General features: G+C 40.2%; 1 protein-coding gene across 1 annotated transcript; it reads right to left on the minus strand.

Annotated features, from left to right (window-relative positions):
• Positions 1 to 833: 833 nt before the first annotated feature.
• Positions 834 to 17,664, minus strand: PASK (PAS domain containing serine/threonine kinase; the record flags this gene model as incomplete). Its single annotated transcript, XM_009579440.1, has 14 exons — positions 17,496 to 17,664; positions 16,167 to 16,402; positions 15,014 to 15,184; positions 13,551 to 13,691; positions 12,845 to 12,979; positions 11,888 to 12,181; positions 11,440 to 11,539; positions 9,751 to 9,925; positions 7,217 to 8,100; positions 6,379 to 6,560; positions 4,251 to 4,418; positions 3,349 to 3,474; positions 2,587 to 2,721; positions 834 to 1,052 (listed from the first exon to the last, which is right to left on the minus strand). Coding segments are annotated over exons 1-14 (3,135 nt in total), but the record flags the coding sequence as incomplete, so codon positions are not given.
• Between the last annotated feature and the right edge of the window lie 318 nt (positions 17,665 to 17,982).

Below are 17,982 nucleotides of genomic sequence, written 5' to 3' on the forward strand. Positions count from 1 at the left end.
CGCTAAGAGAAGCTGCCTGAAGGACCCATGAAAACAGCTGTGAAATGAGAGCAAGATAACATACTTGCACGTACAATTAATGTTTACCATCCTGTGATGGCAAGGCTTCCCTCCAGGAGTGGGTGTGAGACTGCCAGCCTCCAGGTAAAGAGCACTCAGAGAAGGAGAGAACAGGGAAAAGACAGCTAAGATTTGGGCAGCACATCCAAGATAGCAGCAAGCTGCAAGGGAAGAACCCTTGAGTCCAGAGGAGCACAAAAATCAATGGGGAGATGAACAATGATCAAACTGCAAAAATTCATACAGGGAAGCAAGTAGGAAAGAAAGGAACAGACGAGATAAGAGTGGGAGAAGTACAAACCACAGACATGGTAAGGGGCAGATGCTATACAGCAATACTTGCTTATACCACCTCTCTAAAAGAGCAGCTTTTAGTAGAGACACGTCAGTGTGCTCATATGCAGGTATGAAGAGGTTAGCAAGGAAAAAGGACACATTCATGTCACAACACAGCTCATCCAGACTCTTCTACCAGGCTGGAAATTAAAACCATAGGCTTGTTCTTGAACTCAGCTCTGCAGTAGGACAGACATTAGTACAAGGCTTTGCAAAACATCTGACCAGAATAAGACAGCCTGTCAACAGACTTAGTCAGAAACAACTTTGTATGTACTCAAGCCTTTACAAATAATTTTTGCCACTGCAGTGCCCTAAATCTCACTGCAGTTTTCTGTGGTGAGATACTCTAGCAGAGTACCAATGGCAAAGCAGCTTGCCTTCTCTATTCCAGCCCTGCACACATATTTTTTTGGTGCGATGGACACAAAAATTACTTTTGAGAGGGTGACATACGGTTTGCCAGACAGCACTTCTGGTGAGCAGTATTCAATTGTCCCACAGAAGGTATAAAACAATTTGCCAGGTCCCAGGTAGGCAGCTGAACCAAAGTCCACTAATTTAATTGTGAAATCTTCAGCAATGACAATGTTTTCATCCTTGATATCTCTGTGAAGGATGTTTCTACTGTGGAGATAGCCAACAGCTGATACAAGCTGAAAGAGGAGGAAAGAGCTAGGTGTTACTACACAGAGGTGTCCTTCTGGATAATCTACATGGCATCACAGAGTTCCGATAGCCACATTTTGGCTTGTTTTGACACTATATAAACAAGATATATATTCTAAGTTTGGTAACTGGAAACGAACTCAGGCATGCCTGTCAGCATTGCTGCAGTGGGCGTTACAATGCTCTTGGGAGAGAGACTTAAAGTCTTTGATTGCTTTCCTCTCACAAACTTGCAGGAAGATGGCATGCTATAGTCACGATGTGCTTGTTTTTTTGGTTAGAAGCATCAGAGCTTACTGTTACAATGCTGCAAGTTACTCTATTTTTATCCCAGCTTCTTTTGGAGGGTCCTTTGATTTCTCCAGAAGGATATTACTGTGTGCCTCTGATACTGCAGGATGACAAAGCATTTAAGAGTGAAGTTCGGTATAAATAATATAGTCATTCTTAAATGCCATTCTTCTTTCTGCACGATTCATGCTATAGTGCCATAATTAAAAATAGCGTCAGAATTATATCACCTTGGAGACAATCGTGATCCCTACCACAATACATCTGAGCAAGAAAAGCAGATGGCTGAGGGAGAAGAGTTTCTATTTATAATACAAAGCTCCCTCTGCAGAGGGAGCAAAGTCTGAAGTAACAAAGCACTCCTACAAACTCAAAGTTGGTTTAGGAAAAGGGCTTATCCATCAGAAGTCTAAAGGGACTAAAGTAGACTGCAATTTGTGAATGCACACTGCACAGCAGACAGAGAAGGTGCATCACTGTGGCTACCATCTTCCATCAGCACCCCAGGCGAGGGGAGTGTGGACACAGAGGTGGGTTACCATGTGCAAAGGAATTCTTGCATACCTTAGAGCAAGGAATTTACTCCAAAACATATGATGGGGAATTACTTGGGGACTGCTGTTGCAGTTAACTCAATGAACAAAGGACAATTCAGCTCTCAGGCAAGCTTCTGACTCACAGTAAACTGCCTTGAGTTATTTTGCATTATGCCACATTAAAGTCCAAGATAATTTCTTGATTTTAAATTCCTTAAAAAGAGGAGAGCCCTTTACCCCTATAACCAATCTAAAACAAGCATTGATCTAAGTGAAAGCATGGCTTTTAGTGAGGCTTGGGGCAACTTCCGTGCGCTTTCCTCCTCCCACAGAGGAAATGTGACTGCTACATGAATGGGCATCCTGGTGACAGGGGGTGTGTGCTGCTACAATCACAGCCAAGAGCCAACGGCTCTATAGGAAATCCTCATATGAAGTAAGGTCCTGTAAAGGTTTCTTTGTTACAGGTTTCTAAGTAAACCTTAAAAAGGTTTCTGCAGGGAGCATTTCAGTTAGCTAGAAATCAGCCCTATAATGGGGAAATAATGAGGAAAAGTTCTGCAGGTATTGAGCATGACTCCAATTCAGCATGCCTGCTGATTAGCCAGTAATTCTTTTGGGTGAAATAGGGTCCTAGTTCTTATATTAACCAAATCTTACCTGCATGTAGCAACTGTACATTCCCAGCTCTCACCTGTCTGAATATATAGCTTGCTAATGGCTCATCCAAGTTGGGCTGATTATCAATGAATGTAAAGAGATCCAGACCAGATCCATGCTTCTCCATCACTAGCTGGAAGAAGTGTTCATTTTCAAATACATCCAGCACCTATAAATAGCAGACTTTTAAGATCCTGTGCTTCATCCTCAAACTGCATTTTTTTTGGTGTGTTTTTTTTTAAAAAAAAAACAAACACTGCTCTCCTCTTGGAAATTTAATCAACGTATATCATAATGTTTGAAGTCTCATTTCACTGAGCACAAATGTTTCTTGAAAAGAGAACATAATTAAAACTGAGAGCAGAATTAAAACCAAGAGGAATTCTCTCTCTGGGCAAAAAAAACCCCAAACAAAACCAACAACCCCAAAACAAAGAACAGGAATCAAGATATGTATCCAGATTATTTACTGAATTAGTATCTGTTCAGATGTGACATCACACTTCCAAGATATGCATCCTATCATACTGAAATAACGTACAGGCTTTTTTTCTGTTAAGTCATACCTTCAGATCTATGTTTACATCAATTGTTTGGGGTAAAAGTGTAGAAGCAAGCGATAGTCTGCTGTAACATACCCTCCAAAATAAAGCAGGATAGGTAGGTTTCTTTCTTTCCTGAAAAGGTAGATTTAATACAGGACACTTCCTCCCTCCTGAAGAGGAACACGAGACATCAAGTATTCAAAGGAACCATCTGATGCATTCAAACTGCATTCACTCTGCGTTCACTGTACCTTAATGATACTGGGGTGCTCCAGCTTCAACAGGATTGCAATTTCTTGAGTAACTCTCCCCAGATCAGGATCATCTACCCAGCAGTCCTCAAGCACCCTCTCCTTCCAGATGAACTTTACAACAACCTACACAGACAACAGCATTCAGCATCACCTGTAAAAGTATGGCTTTAAGCGTTTGGTAAGTTAATTTCCAGGAAAAACATTAGTGAATCATATTACAAGAAGGACAGAAGTAACCCAATGTGCATTGCTTATAGTATCTTTAAACATATTTAAACTAATTTAGCCCTAGAAGCCAAACAATGCACAGAAATGGAATATATTTATTTTCTTTTTATAGATGCTCTGAATTCCAAAGGCTTTGACAGACCAGCTCTCTTATCAACACTCTTACAGCAGTGGTGACTTCTGGCAGAGTGGTGCAGTGGAGGGAAACGAGCACTTAACATCCATGCAGAGAAACACCAGAGCTTGCCTCTCAACACCCAAAATACCTCTGCTGATAAAGAGGAGGGTCCCATAAGCTCAACATGTCTACTCCACATTCTTGAGTCGTGGCACGATAAAGACTTTGAAGTTTGTCATTCTCTTTAGTAACGGAAGACTAAATTCTGTTAAGCTTAATTTAAACTTCTTTCAACAGGTTAAAGTAGCTACATGGTCAGTCTCATTCTGTGCCTATTGTCTTAGGTAACATTCATATACTACATCAACGTGAACATTTTGCTGTCCTGTTTCCATGAGGTTAGCGATGTCAGATTTCTGTTTAAACAAAGGAAAACCCCAAACTACCAAATAGCAGCTTTTAACAGTGTAGTGTTGACAGAATACGAACACTCTAACCTTTCAGTTTTCATCCTAAATAATTATTGCAATGAGATCTAAAAGAAATATTTAACCTCCTGGTGATCTTTCTTGCCCTTGGCAGTCCAGACAAAGCCAAAAGATCCTCTGCCAATAAGGCTCTGTGTGTTGTAATTTTTTGCGTATTCTCCCTCACATGCCCTTAATCCTTCAAGCTCTTCAGCTCTTCGGGAATTCTCAAAAAGTGAAGTTGATCTGATGGCCTAGGTACAGATAAAAAAAAAAAGGCAAGAAAAAAATGAGCAAGCCACAGATTCATGTTTATAAAATGAAGTAAATACTGAAAAGAAAGTACACATCTGCATGAATAGCTAAAAGGAGTGATCTTTGTTTTTGATAGCAAGAATTGTATGTTGATGTAACCACCACCATACGAGACATTAAGTCAACAGTCAGCTCTCAGCAGCTACAAATACTGCTTAATTCAGAGAAAGGTGAAGAAAACAGAAGCATACGGACCTCAGATGCTTGCACAAAATTCTCTGTGCAAGGAGGAAAATGAATTCTTGGTGGTCTATCTCCAAAAGATAATTCTATTTGGTGAATAAAAAGTAGGTTACTTTCAATGTTGTAATTTTTCCAAGTAAGTGTATTCTAGATGGACAAACTAAAAAGGTGCTGCTTTAAGCCCTGTCTATAAATTTGGCAATTTCTATTTGCCTCAGTAACTTAAAAAGAGTTAGTATATAAAAGATATTAAATTACTAGTGTTTACCAAACTTTCTGGTAAGATAGCATTTTAGCTCTGTAGATTGGTCTCTTAGCAGACACGAAGAGCAAACAAGTTCAAGGCATACCCTACTAAATTTTAACACCCCAGTAAAATCTCTAGTAAAGAAACAACGCATGCCTTCCTACCAAGGCCTGCAACACTGCATGAGAAATTAAACACAACAGAAGTTTTTCTTGCTCTGAGGATAGGGCTTGGGGTTTGTCTCAGTGATTATTAGGTTTCTCCACCAAAGATGGCGTCTAAAATGCATGATAACAGAACATCTTTATGACATACACAGTATTCCATACTGAGAGGAAACACAACAAATCTCATGGGAGCATTTGTTTTGAATAGTGGATTTTGGAGTTATACATGAAATGGTCAGAACTGCTTATGTTTCGACATACATGTGCATGTACATAGAAGATGATTTTCTAAAAGGAAAACAAGAGCCACCTTATTACTCAGCTCTCAAAGGTCTCATAAAAAATTTTCCAAATAGCAAGTTTTGCCAATAGCCAAGCTTTTCACTCAAATATCTACTTTATGTCCCAGCTCACTGATTAAAGGCAAGGCAGGGGAGGGAAACTACATGTCTAATCTGCAGTACATTTCAATAAACAGCAGCTCCTTAGAGTCTCCTCTAGTTTAGAACTGTCACCACTATACATGTTACACATATGATATCTAAATATGTATGTACTTCTCTGTTAAGGTCATCGTAAAATCCAGCTACGTAAAGATCTAGGGAATGCATACATTTATTCAAGGGATCTAGAAGATCACCATCACCTATTTCGATTAATCAAAGATACCATTTTCCTCTACAGCCTTGGTCAAAGTACTGTCAGTTTTACATTCCACTACTAATTAAAAAGCAGGCCTGAGCAGTTCTGTGTTCAGGTTTTATGGCATTGACATGTACCTACTGTTCAGCTATGCAGTGGTAGCTTTCTATACACCATCCCGAATGCAGCATCTCAGGAGGCAGCTAAAAACTGCAGGGTTTTTTTGTTGACACAAGTCAGTCAATGAAAGTTTTCAGCCTAGTATTTCCTTTTTTAATAACGTTGTGTCATTGGTGCCAGTGTGATTACATTGATTTAAAAATTAATCTCACCGCACTGGTGGTGCAAACCTCTATTGTAGATGTACTTAAACCAGCCTAAGAACAAATTTAAAATTAGGTGCTTTCATCGTTCAAACTGGAAAGGTAACTACACTAAGCCAAACACACGCTACCAGAAATGTTACAAAATAGCAATTGTCCTTTTTACAGCAAAGAAACATTTCTTTTGACATAGAAATAGGGAAACAAAGAAACAGCAATATCTCCCACCGCCTCATGACATTATTTTAATTTGAAAAACCTTTCAACTTTTAGCTTCAGCTTAACAGTCAAACAGGGAGAGAAATGCTCAATATTATACAATGGTAGAATTTCTTACTTCTCCAAGACTATGTGTAGAAAGATCTGCAATAGACTGGGCAGAGCTTGCTAGACTGGAGAGCAAAAGCTGAGTCTTTGCTACAGCTTCCTTCTGGCTCTGTAGAATGTCTTTCACCACCCAGACACAGAAAAGTATGGCAGGGTCCTGCAGTTCTACACGTTTCACTTCAAAGAGTATACCTGTAGAAACAGGTGAGGAAGTTAAAATGGTAGAATGAGACTGCAGACATTTTAGGACAAAATTCTGAGCGCTTAACAAAGTTAATTCCTCCATTATTCATTTGGGGAACACCTACTTAGCAAGGAATCATCAGAGGGGCTGACAAAAGCACAGCTATTCTAGAAATACTTGGCGGCTACCTCCCGTTCCCAGCCCCCGGCAGAAACTTTTGTCAGTGTCCAATCGTGATTATTAATTTCATATTGTTATTCTAAATTACATAAAAATGGGGATTTTATACAACAAGCCCCAGAATTCAGCTGAAGGAGTGAACAAAACACATTCCATTACACAGTTTAAATACAAGTATTACAATGGAGTTTATATTTTCTGTTCAGAAGCAGTTATCAGGTTCAAATCTTCTAATTGTGTTTTAAGAATATTTTTGACAATTCAGTCTGGATTAATTTCTTAGTAACTTTTTATTTTATACCACCTGCTTTTCCAATACCCTCTGAGTAGACTTAAACACCATTTTCTCTTCTAGATGCTAGAGCTTCTTCCTTCCTCTCCACTGTGAGCTTCTAACCAGAATTGTCTGCCTTCTGCAAAAATGTGGGTGAAAAAGAGCATCCCAATAAGAGTTTTGGGAAGGGGAGAAATAGGTTTAACTTACTTAATTGTGAACCATCTCTGTGACAGCAATTCCCAGTGTAGCTGCCTTCCAGAATCTCCAAGGTCAAAGGAGCTGCTGGATTCAGCCTTCCTTCTTGTTTCACCGGGGTCGATGTTACTTTTATATCCACATTTTGCTGCCCATGCAACTGACAGTCTTCTTCAGGACTACCTTTGCTTTTCAGTGGGTTTCTGTTGATGTTATCCCCCACAGTCTCTGCAAGAGTTTCGGGCTTCTCAAGAAATGCTTTGGAGGATTCTTCCGAGTTTTCTAAATGCCTTCGGGAGGCCAGCCACCCAGAACCATCTGCTATGGCAACACCATTCAACAGCTGCTTTTCTTGCCCACTTGAAAAGGGACTGCTTTTCTTACTTAGCATATTGCCTGCAGCCGAGTCCACTGCATTAGAGGAAGATGCTCCTACAAGAGCTGCAGTAATACCTAAACAATTGTCTGAGTTCGCCTTGACACCAATATTCAGACCCAGTACCTCAAGACCAGAACAAATACAGTTCAGCTCCGTGTCTGGTTCTTTAACATCTTCAGAGATTGTGGCAACTCCTGGTGCAGAAGCACTACAACCCATTTTATTTCCCATGCAAACATCATGGATAGTATTTCTTCCATTTGCAAAGAAGGATGAAGCATCATTTAGCAGGCAGTTTTCAACGACAATGTGCTCAAGGCTGGAATGTTTTGCTTCACACATCAAGTTTGTTTTTGACAACTGCCCTGTAACCATGTGGCTTTGAAAGTCTTGTCTGCAGTCCGGTGTTGTCCCAGACCATGGCTCATCTATTGTTGGTGTTCCAGGTGAGTTACAAATAACATCAGAAGGCAGCTTAATTGGGCCATAGGATGTGGTATCTAGATTGTCTTCTACCCTAAAACAAACAGGCGACCAGGCAACGTTTACTGAAGAAGCTTGTCCCCAGGAATCAGTGGAGTGCTGATGCTTCAGCATTTCGTACAGTAACCTACAGATCTGCTGACAATTTACTTCCTTGAGTTCTTGATGATGAACTTGTAATTGGTTAGGCAAGATACTGGTCTCACTGGCATTTCGAGTCTCAGATGCACCAGATACTGCACTGTCACTGCTTCTTACTGGAATCTTCATGTTCTGACCTAAATCCAACTGTTCTGAATCAGATGACGTGGGAGAGAGCCTTGCAGAGAGCATCTTTTGAGAATTATTTGATCCTGCAGTTGCCACTGTTCTACGCTGTTCCACTGCTCTGATTCTGTCAAGCCAGGTTTCAGGGTAAGGCTCTCTGTGGTGAGCTGACAGTCCATTGGTAGCAATGCTGTCTTCACTGCAAGGATTCAAAGTTATTAGTGATATCATAGTGGCAAAAGAATGAGAAAATGGTCATACTATATACTACCCACTCTTCCGTTACTATGGTCACTATTTAAAACCTGCACCAATTGTTCTATTTTTAAGTTTAAAAGAAAAAGGCAGAAAGCTGTTGGCACAGGCATCCAAAATCCTAACAAATTCCATCTTGACCAAAGAAGAGCAGGTACACTCAAATGGCTCAAATGGCACTCGTTCCCTATGGATTACTTCCTTGGCTAGCTTAATTTCTAAATATATATCATAGATCATTTACCACAACAAAAAGCTAATACATGTGGCAGGATGCTTCCAGTCCTGAGAACAGAAGATCCCTTGTCTGTCCCACAGAAGATGGATGTCCCCATCCATCAATTTAACCATGGTTCACTGAAGCCCATAGCACAAGGTATTTTACAAACATTTCTATTAGTAAAAATGCAGAGCGGAAAAACAATCCGTACAGCAGAGCACTTACAATCCAAGTATGATATGAGAGACATAAACCCAGGAGAGCTCAAGGAAACAATGAGACAATCAGTCTCTTTAAAAGGCAGCAAGAACTGTGCTGTAATAGTCTATACATTAGAAAAGGGCAGTAAATATTTTCTGAGGGTTAGAATTGTTAATGTTGAAGGCTTAAAATTTGACTTAAGATAAACCATGTGCATCATACAGGTACTTGCGCAGAATTTCTAACCTTGTAACAGGAAAAAGACCTGGAAAGGTACAATAAAAATGGCTGGACTTAAGTTACACAGTACCCTGTTTTAATGGATGACCTGACAATTACACCAAGCACTGGAAGGAATAACATTTAGAATTCCTTCCAGGTAACCTGGCTTCAGTGCAACACCAGCTGGTGGATACCATGGAAGGAGATAAACATCCACTGTTTCTGATCTAGCAAAGATAGAGCCTAATTACCTTCCCTAGCCTGGGTGAAGCATTTGGTCCCCTTTAGAGATGAAACTCCTGTAACTTTACAATTGTAGGTTGTACAGATCTAAACAAAAATCTAAGGTAGGCAAAACTCAACCTGTCTTGCAAATGGCACTCAGATTCTGAAGAGAGCAAAGTGCGGAAAGCTCTTGTTACACCTTCCCACAGACATCACAGAGGTGAAGAAACAGTTTTTGCTGGTGATTGCCACCACGGCTTTTCAAAGTGAATATGCAGTCCATGAAATGCCTACCTATTAGAGGGTGTGAATGCCACTTCAGGAGGTGAGGGAGTGGAAAATAAATTGGTCCCATTCTTTTGTTTAGTCTCATCATGTATTAATTTGTCGCCTTTGTGTCTTCTTTCCAATTTTTGCTCTTCATCTGTTGACAGAAGGCTTGCTAAAGATGCAGTCAAGAAGCTGCTGTCTGTACCAAACAGGAAACAAAACCATACCAACTTAATCTTTTATGTTTAGGCTTCGGGGACTACAGTGATTAAAAACAATCTTGGAACTGCCTTGGTCTGTCTCGTCCATAAGGAATTAAGTATAAAAGAATTGATTAAAGCAAAGTGGTCCAAATATGAGCACTCCACTCTACTTTGGCCTGAGAAGTCATCACATGCAGGAATCCAAATGTGTCAGGGCTGCTAAAATTTGCCTTCCTATCAAAGCTCTTGGATAGGTATTAGCCTCCTGGGTTAGCTACTTGGATTGAAGTTCAGAGACCCAAAAAAAGGCCAACGACCAAAAGTGATCATACAAATAGCAGCAGCAAAAAAAAAAGCCCCAAACACACATACACTCCTCATTCCAAACACTTAAAATGAAAAGGTTTAGACCACATTTATATAACTCACTGAAATTGCAAGACAAAAAAAGTATACAGTCTAAACATGTTTAAGAGAAAGAATAAGACAAGAACTTCTTTCCTTCCCCAGTGACAACAGATCAAAAGAGTTTGTAAGATGCAGTAAACCAAGTATCGTTAATGAGTGAATAAATCTGGATTCAAAAACCCTTCCATTTAGTAAAGGCTGAGTGCCAACGATGCTTCCTCACTGAAGAACTGAATTACTCTTAGATTAGAGGTATCGCTTCAACAAAGAATTCTTAAGAAATTGCACATTGTCTACTAACTCTTCTTTGTTCCAGTAGTGTGCATTGGTTTCAATGCAGATATGCATTTCTAAGCAAAGAAAAAAGAAAAAGAAAACAGGAAAAACAAAACAAAACAAAACAAAACGAAGGAGACAAAACCAGCATAAAAGGTCTCTTGCAATATGGATGAAAATATGAACTTGCTTGTGTTCTCTGCTTTGGGCAGAGCTAGCTGGAAAGACCTATTTGGAGACATGAGGCTTCCTTTCTTCTGTTTATTCCTGTTGTGTTCAGAGAAATACAATTTTGATAAATTCTTTGTAAATGCAGCGAACTGCATCAGCAGAATATGTGATGCCTCCTAACTGAAACACCACAGCAACATAACATTGAATATTAGCCAGCAACATGAGCCAATTCAGAAGAATATTAGAATTTTCCTTAAAAATATTAGTCCTAAGTATCTACAGTTCTGCTGCAATACTGTCACAAAAGCTATATTTTACACATCTTAAAATACTCAGAGATCCTAACAGGGGAGGGAGGGAAAGGAAGGGCTTGTTAAGTACAAAGCATTCTCTATTAACAGTGTAATTTCCAACTTGGATATTGTTTCATCTTCTTAGCAGCAAAGAGAGAAGCACAACCTTAGGTGAACAATTGTGTTTACCTTAGGTTATAGAGGAAATCCAATTTAAAAACTGCGTGGAGGTACATTGCTTTTACAAAGCATGTTCCTGTGTTCATGGGCAAATCTCTTCCCTCTATTCATTTTACCTTTGTTACAGCAGCCCGAGCCAGCAGGCAGGCAGGCAGTAACATCTTCAAAGATGCACTCACTCTCTGATCCTGTGGAGTCGTCAAGAGGAGGTAATGGCAAAGAACAGTCACTGCTTCTCTCCATGTTGTTATAGAAACCAGGAATCAGGAACGTAATGTTCTAAAACACAGAACGAAACCTTATAAAGCCAAGCTGACTTTCACAGGTTAGGGCAAATGCTAACAATCCATGTTTGTGGACCTGATTCTCATGAATAGCCAGGCAAAAGTGATCCACATGACTGATGGAGAACATATACTTGAAATCCATACTAGCTCCTCAGCACTGCAAGACTTAACAATTACAGCAAGGGAATTTGCATATCATCCTACAACTCACTCGCCAAACACATGGAACAAAGAGGTTTTGTGCCAGACAGAAATGAGTGTAAAAGATGACTTTACAATTCCAGTGGATATGCTGCCAGACATAGCAGTCTTTTGGGAGGGATTAAAACTCCTATCTTACCTTTCCCAACAGTTCTTTCTTCTCATAGCCAAAAAGCATTAAAGCAAAACTATCCTTGATGCCACAGATGGTTCCATCTGACTGGATGGTAATAAGACCACTGATGGTGGAGAAAACCATGACCGTAGCAGAGTAATGAGAGTCTGGGAAAGAGCCTTCTTTTTCTGTCTGTGGAACACCATCTTTCTGCTCTGCCACTTGGTCCTCTTCCAGAAGGCTTACTTGCAGCTTTAAACTGAGAGGAAACATGTTACCCTCTCTGGATTGGCCTACAGCTCGCTGGATCCTGAGGTTCTAAATTAAAGCAAAAAAAAAAAAAAAACCCAAACAGAAAACCTCTAACTAACCAAATGTTTTGGATTTATTTCAGTATTCATCTAAAATTACACAGGAACATTCTCAGGAAAAAGGAGCAGGAAAATTAAAACGAACCAATCCTGTGAATATCAAAATGACCAAGTCTGGTTTTCTAAGGATTTGGAATGCAGTGTTGAACTCCTGATGATGAAGACCAGGAAAGTCCATGCTGCAGCTTTTCAGCAAATGAGGCATTAGTGAGGCCTCTTTCAACTATCCAGCTGCCCATTTTCATGGCATTTGCAAGATCTGGGTGTTCTTTAGACTTTCACTCCTCAGACAGATATGACTGAAACCGGGTAAAGAATTCAAAGGAATTTTAAGGAGCTGACAGAGACAGCATGGTTTCTTAAAAAGCCAGGATTGGAGAAAAGTATCTTTCACCAGGACAGATTCCACAGTGAGAGGTTGGGGCTTGGTCTTGTTCCTAGTTAGGAGATATTCAGACAGCAGCTCCATAAATAAGCAGCATACCCTTTTTCAGGGGACTTATGCTTCTCTCTGGAAAGGTTTTCTTCTGTTACATAAGGAGGGAAGAGTGTGCACCTATGCTCTGAATGGGAAGGGTATGGAAGAACATGGTTGGTGTTTATACTATACCTTTGGGATTTTTTTTCCTAGAGGAGGGATCTGCACAGAAGGAATCAGGTCCTTTATGTGGACCCCAACTACTTCTTCCGATGTTGGGTAGCCATGGAGATGGGCAAAAAGGAGGTCACATGATGTAATCTCTCCCTTGGGAAGAAAATTTACAGGACTATTTTAATTTTAGCATTTTAGCCACAGTCCATTCAATCCTTTAACAACAGTTTCTGCAAATATCTAAGCAAATGGCAGGAAGTTTCATTCTGCAGTCTCTTCGTGGATACAACTACCTCAGTAAAAAGCAGACACAGCATAATGCAAAACTTCTCCGACATTATCGTGCAGAAAGCCTGCCCTTTGCCATAGGGGAGAAGCAGGGGACTGCAACGCTCCTCACAGAACTTTTCCTCAGCAAGCTGATCCCTTCACAAGGGCACCCCTGCCATGAATAACCAACCCTCTGCCAAACCGTTGCTGTTCAAGTCTAAGATGTCCCCGGGGGACAGACAGTGTATTTTAATGTGACTTGTCAAATATGTCAAGGTGAGCTGCATGGGAGAAATATGCACAGGTCCTGCACGGCAATCCCAGTTTCAGGCAGTGCAATGTACACGCTTCATGTTCACAAATAGCAATGTGCTTACTGGCTTTTAGACACGTTTCATTTGCACATAAACTCTCACAAACTGCGGTCTCGTTTGATCATTAGGAAAACACTCACGTCAACCCTGAAGGAAACAGAAGCTGAAAGTCTTTCCACTGGTTCCAGCACAACCACACAACACTGGTTGTCCTTGCTTCTTATTCGCCTCAGCCAGACCGAGACAGGGATCTTCTCTTTCAGACGGCCTATAACATCCACCTTTCCATAGGATTCAGAGATGTAGTCATAATTTACTAAGACTGGTTACTTAGCAAGAATTTCAAACAAGAATTAGATATCTCCCCATCATTGTTAGAAAAACATTGTTTCTTGACTACTTACTAGTTTTTTATTGGAAGAAACACAGTTTTAATACAGAGATGAAAAGGTTTGCAAATAATTAACTGATCATACACAAAATGCGGTTGTTGCTTTTGTATCTTCTTTCACCGCGTCAGGAAGACTAAAGGCATTTTGTTCAGCATAAGAAATGTGCCAATTTAATACCTTGCATTCAAGAGAAGTGCCTTTCAGAGATGCCTTATTTAAGAGATGTCCCACGGTGCTAATGAATACTCCACATTAGTAACATAGTTCTTACTTTAAGCTGCAAAAATAGCAGTTTAATTTCTTATGGGAGGAGATTCTTCTCAAATCAGAAAATGTTTATTTATCTTATAAGCTGCAGTGTTCACATCAAGCCTTTTATCATGATCTTGACAGAATGGGTTTATGAATTACACAGTGACTCCTGCAAAGTACTTGGAATGGCTGTAGCTTAGAATTAGTGCCTTTATCAGACATTTAATTTTAATTCTGGATTTCACCAAATCAAACTTAGGGGTTTTTTTCCCCCATATTCAACTGAGGATTCAGGAAGATCAAGCTCTGAGACGCTGACAATTTCAGTACAAAAATAACACACCAGGAAGAATATGAGCTCATTTTCCAAGTATTTTTTAGTGACAGCTCACAACAGCAGCAAAAGAAAACAATTTTGAAACATTTCTCATGCAGTTCTCTTATAAACAACCCCACTATAGGCAAAATATCAATTCCACTCTTTTGCACCAACTAGGGTGTCTTGGCACAGACATTTCACAGTATTTGACTGACTTGTAACTTTATAATATGCACAACGCAATTTAAGATAATTTTTAAAATATTTTAAAAGACCAGACAATCGGGAACTTTTCCATAATAGGTTTTTCCCTGTTAAGCAATTATATTGATTTTTTTTTATTAAATCTAACGTCCTTTAAGTTCTGATTTGGTCAAGTCATCATGACTATACATGTTGGCAGCTGCAAGGCTGTCACGGATGCCTCCCAAACCATCTTTTGCCCTTTGAATTCCCACATCTGCAAACTTTTAAACCAAACAGTCCTACAAATGACATGATTGCCAAATGCCCACAAAGTTAAATATATCAGGAAATTATATTGAAAATGTAAAAAAAAAAAAAAAAGCCAAAACCCCAAACCAAAGCCAACAAAACCACTGTATATGGTGGGGAATATTTGCTTGAACATTTCACGTACCACAGTTCCTGAAACCACCGATGAACATTCATCAGTTTCTACGTACTCCTCACCCACAGCTTCCCATACCTCTTGACTGGATTTGGATATCAAGCGGGACAGCTTTTGACCAATGAGTTCCTGACTACTGCACCCAAGCAGCTTGCAGGCTTTGTCATTAGCCACTAGGATCTAGAAAAGCGGGAAAAAAAAAAAACCAAAACACCAAAACAAAACAAAGAATAAAAGCTGTAAGTTTTGTTAGTAGATCATTACCTCCTCAGGTTGTTGCTTTAATGTCTTATAATATCCCTTCCTCTTGGTTGAAATGGAGTGGTTCTTTCAAATTCTGAAATCTTCAAAAACAGCTCACTAAAGCTTCTTATTCTAGGACAACCTTTACCCATGTGTCTTCTTGGTTAAGAGGGTTTGAGATGTTGCTTTCCTTTTAGGTTTCCTGCTTTCTTTTAACTGTAAATAACTACATCCATGGAGGCAAAACTATAAAATTGTATTTGCAAGCAAAGCCTGGGCAAACCACAAAATTTTATCCACACCTGAAGGCATGCAGTAATCACACCAGTCATTGACATACGTAAGCCTGCGTTACAGAGCAAGTCAGGATTAAATGCCTTTAAGATGGATATGCCCGAACTGTCAGTTCCAGCTAAAAATGGCACAGCTCTTTAAAGTTTTCAGTACTCCATTTTATATTAATGTTTACTCTCAGGACAGAAACAGAGACATTCTCTCCCTCCCAAGGCAAAAGGCATATTTACTGGGGCAGATAAAGAGACCTCGTGCCACCACAAACGCATCCCAGGGTTGGCACTTAACAGACAGAAGGCTTGAAGCACATTCTGCTTTTCCTTTCTTCCCTCATCACATCACAGCTGCATTCTTCTTTATTCCCTTTTTCTGTTTGAAAAAAGACTCAAGACATCCGTGCTTCTGCTATTGTCTTGTGTATTTTGCTAACTACAACCTGCAGTGGAAATAAACGCATTGTCAGTCTTTAGAAGGCTACCGAGCTTGAGCAAACTTTAAAATGCCTTCATGACGCTCTGATTGCCTGCAGATACACGTAAGAATAACAGGCATTTTAGCCTGTCTGATGTCATACAACCTATACCAGATATGGCCTGCTTAGTTTAGCAATTGCTACTGCAAATACCTCTGTTGTGCTGACATCCACGGTGAAGATGGCTTTGTTTGGATTGCGTGCAGCAGTTGGGAGGTGCTGGCTGGATTCCTCCACAGCAAGGGCATGCAAAAAGGAGCAAGAACCAGAACTTCCAATGGAAGTGGAGAGAGAGGCAGAATCCCACTGAGCCCACGAGTTACCAGTTTTGCTGGTACAAATGTTACGAGCTGCCAGTGAAGACAAACAGTAAGAGCTCCATTTCTCCCCTGTGAGAAGATAAAGATCAGCTATGTAGCTCTAACAGTCTACTACAGGAGTACTAGAGGAATGAATAAAAAAAATTGTCAGCTGAAGCAACTGTCAAGTAATACCCAAATATATGCTTCTAGATTTTTTAAAAGAAATTACAAGAAAATAAAATCAATGAAATGAAATAAAACAGAAACAAATCTAATAAACATATCTTCTTGAATCACAGCCACTGGAACAATTAAACTTAGTCCATAGGCTAGAAAAAAAATTGCCAACATCCATAAGATTCAATCAGACTAGTCAACTTTTATTTTTCAGTTAAGTTAACAGAGTTTAAAAGGTTTTAAAATCTCTCAAGTTAGAATTGAAACTGTTATTAAATATAATTACAGTAAGTGTTCAAGCCCTTATTCAATACTGCATGAGTCAGAAGCCAGTTAATTAACTGTTCACAAGACGTGACACTGAAATACCTATGCCCACACCAATGTTATATGTTACACAATGCCAAATGATTGTACTAAAATTTTCAAAAGTTCTGCCTGTAAAAAACGTTTCCCTGGGAAGTGGCATCAGCAGCCAAATGCCATCGCTCCACTCCCAAAAGAGTAAGCAGCTTTGAAGGTTTAGCAATACTGGAAGAAGCATTATGAACAACTCATCACTAGGACATCTCTGCATTTATGCACTGCATACAGTATGAATATGCTCACCATGATAAAACAGGGAGACCCGTATCTGGACTCATTGTAAACTGAAAGTTCTTCCCCTCCTAACAGAATCCGGTATAACAACATCTTTCTCCCCATCTGGAAATTATTCATGTTTTAGACAATAATACAAGGTGGCAGGGTGGTCCAATGGCAGGCAATAAAGGTTGCCTAGGGACAAGTACAAGTGCAGAGCACCTGCCCAGCACGCGTCCCCTGTAAACTCTCCCAGCCTACAGCAATCTATGGCTCAGATGCTTATTGAACAAGTGCTTTCTAGCAGCTACTTATTGCTATCGCCTCTAGGTTTGGGGGAGGGGAGGAGGATCTGAAACCGTCTGAAACACATCACCTTCACTGACGACATGTGAACTCAATCTCAAAATACTGCGCTCACCAGACAGAGATGCTCTAAGCCGGCAGAGTTCAGAGAGCTGACTTTTCCTGCTCTTGCTGGCCCAGGAGTAGCATCTACTTAGCTTATCAGAGTCATTCAAGTGAGCAGGGACTAAGCCTACTGATGAAGGCAGAAGGGCTTCAGAGGGGCTATAAGCCTCTGCTGCCATGATCACACTCTGGTTGCCACGCCACACCTAGGGAACCACCATCTGTAACAGAAACATAAGAAATTCAGTCAGCTTTGCAGTCAGGCACTAACGCTCAGGATGCTGGCAGGTAACGATGCCTTCTAACCCAAAGCGCAGCCCTGTAAGTTACGGCAAGACTGCCGCTCATTCTTGCATGTTCAACGTTTGGTCTGTGTCATTAACACAAAGGTGACTCTATTGACTATTACCCTGCCCAGGCGGTATAGGATACCCGTGATCGACAGGACGCCTCCACCATATTACTGTAAGAGCTACCAGGCACACAGCCAGCACTCT

This window comes from Fulmarus glacialis, unplaced genomic scaffold (assembly GCF_000690835.1).
Source record: "Fulmarus glacialis isolate BGI_N327 unplaced genomic scaffold, ASM69083v1 scaffold35696, whole genome shotgun sequence".
NCBI lineage: Eukaryota > Metazoa > Chordata > Aves > Procellariiformes > Procellariidae > Fulmarus > Fulmarus glacialis.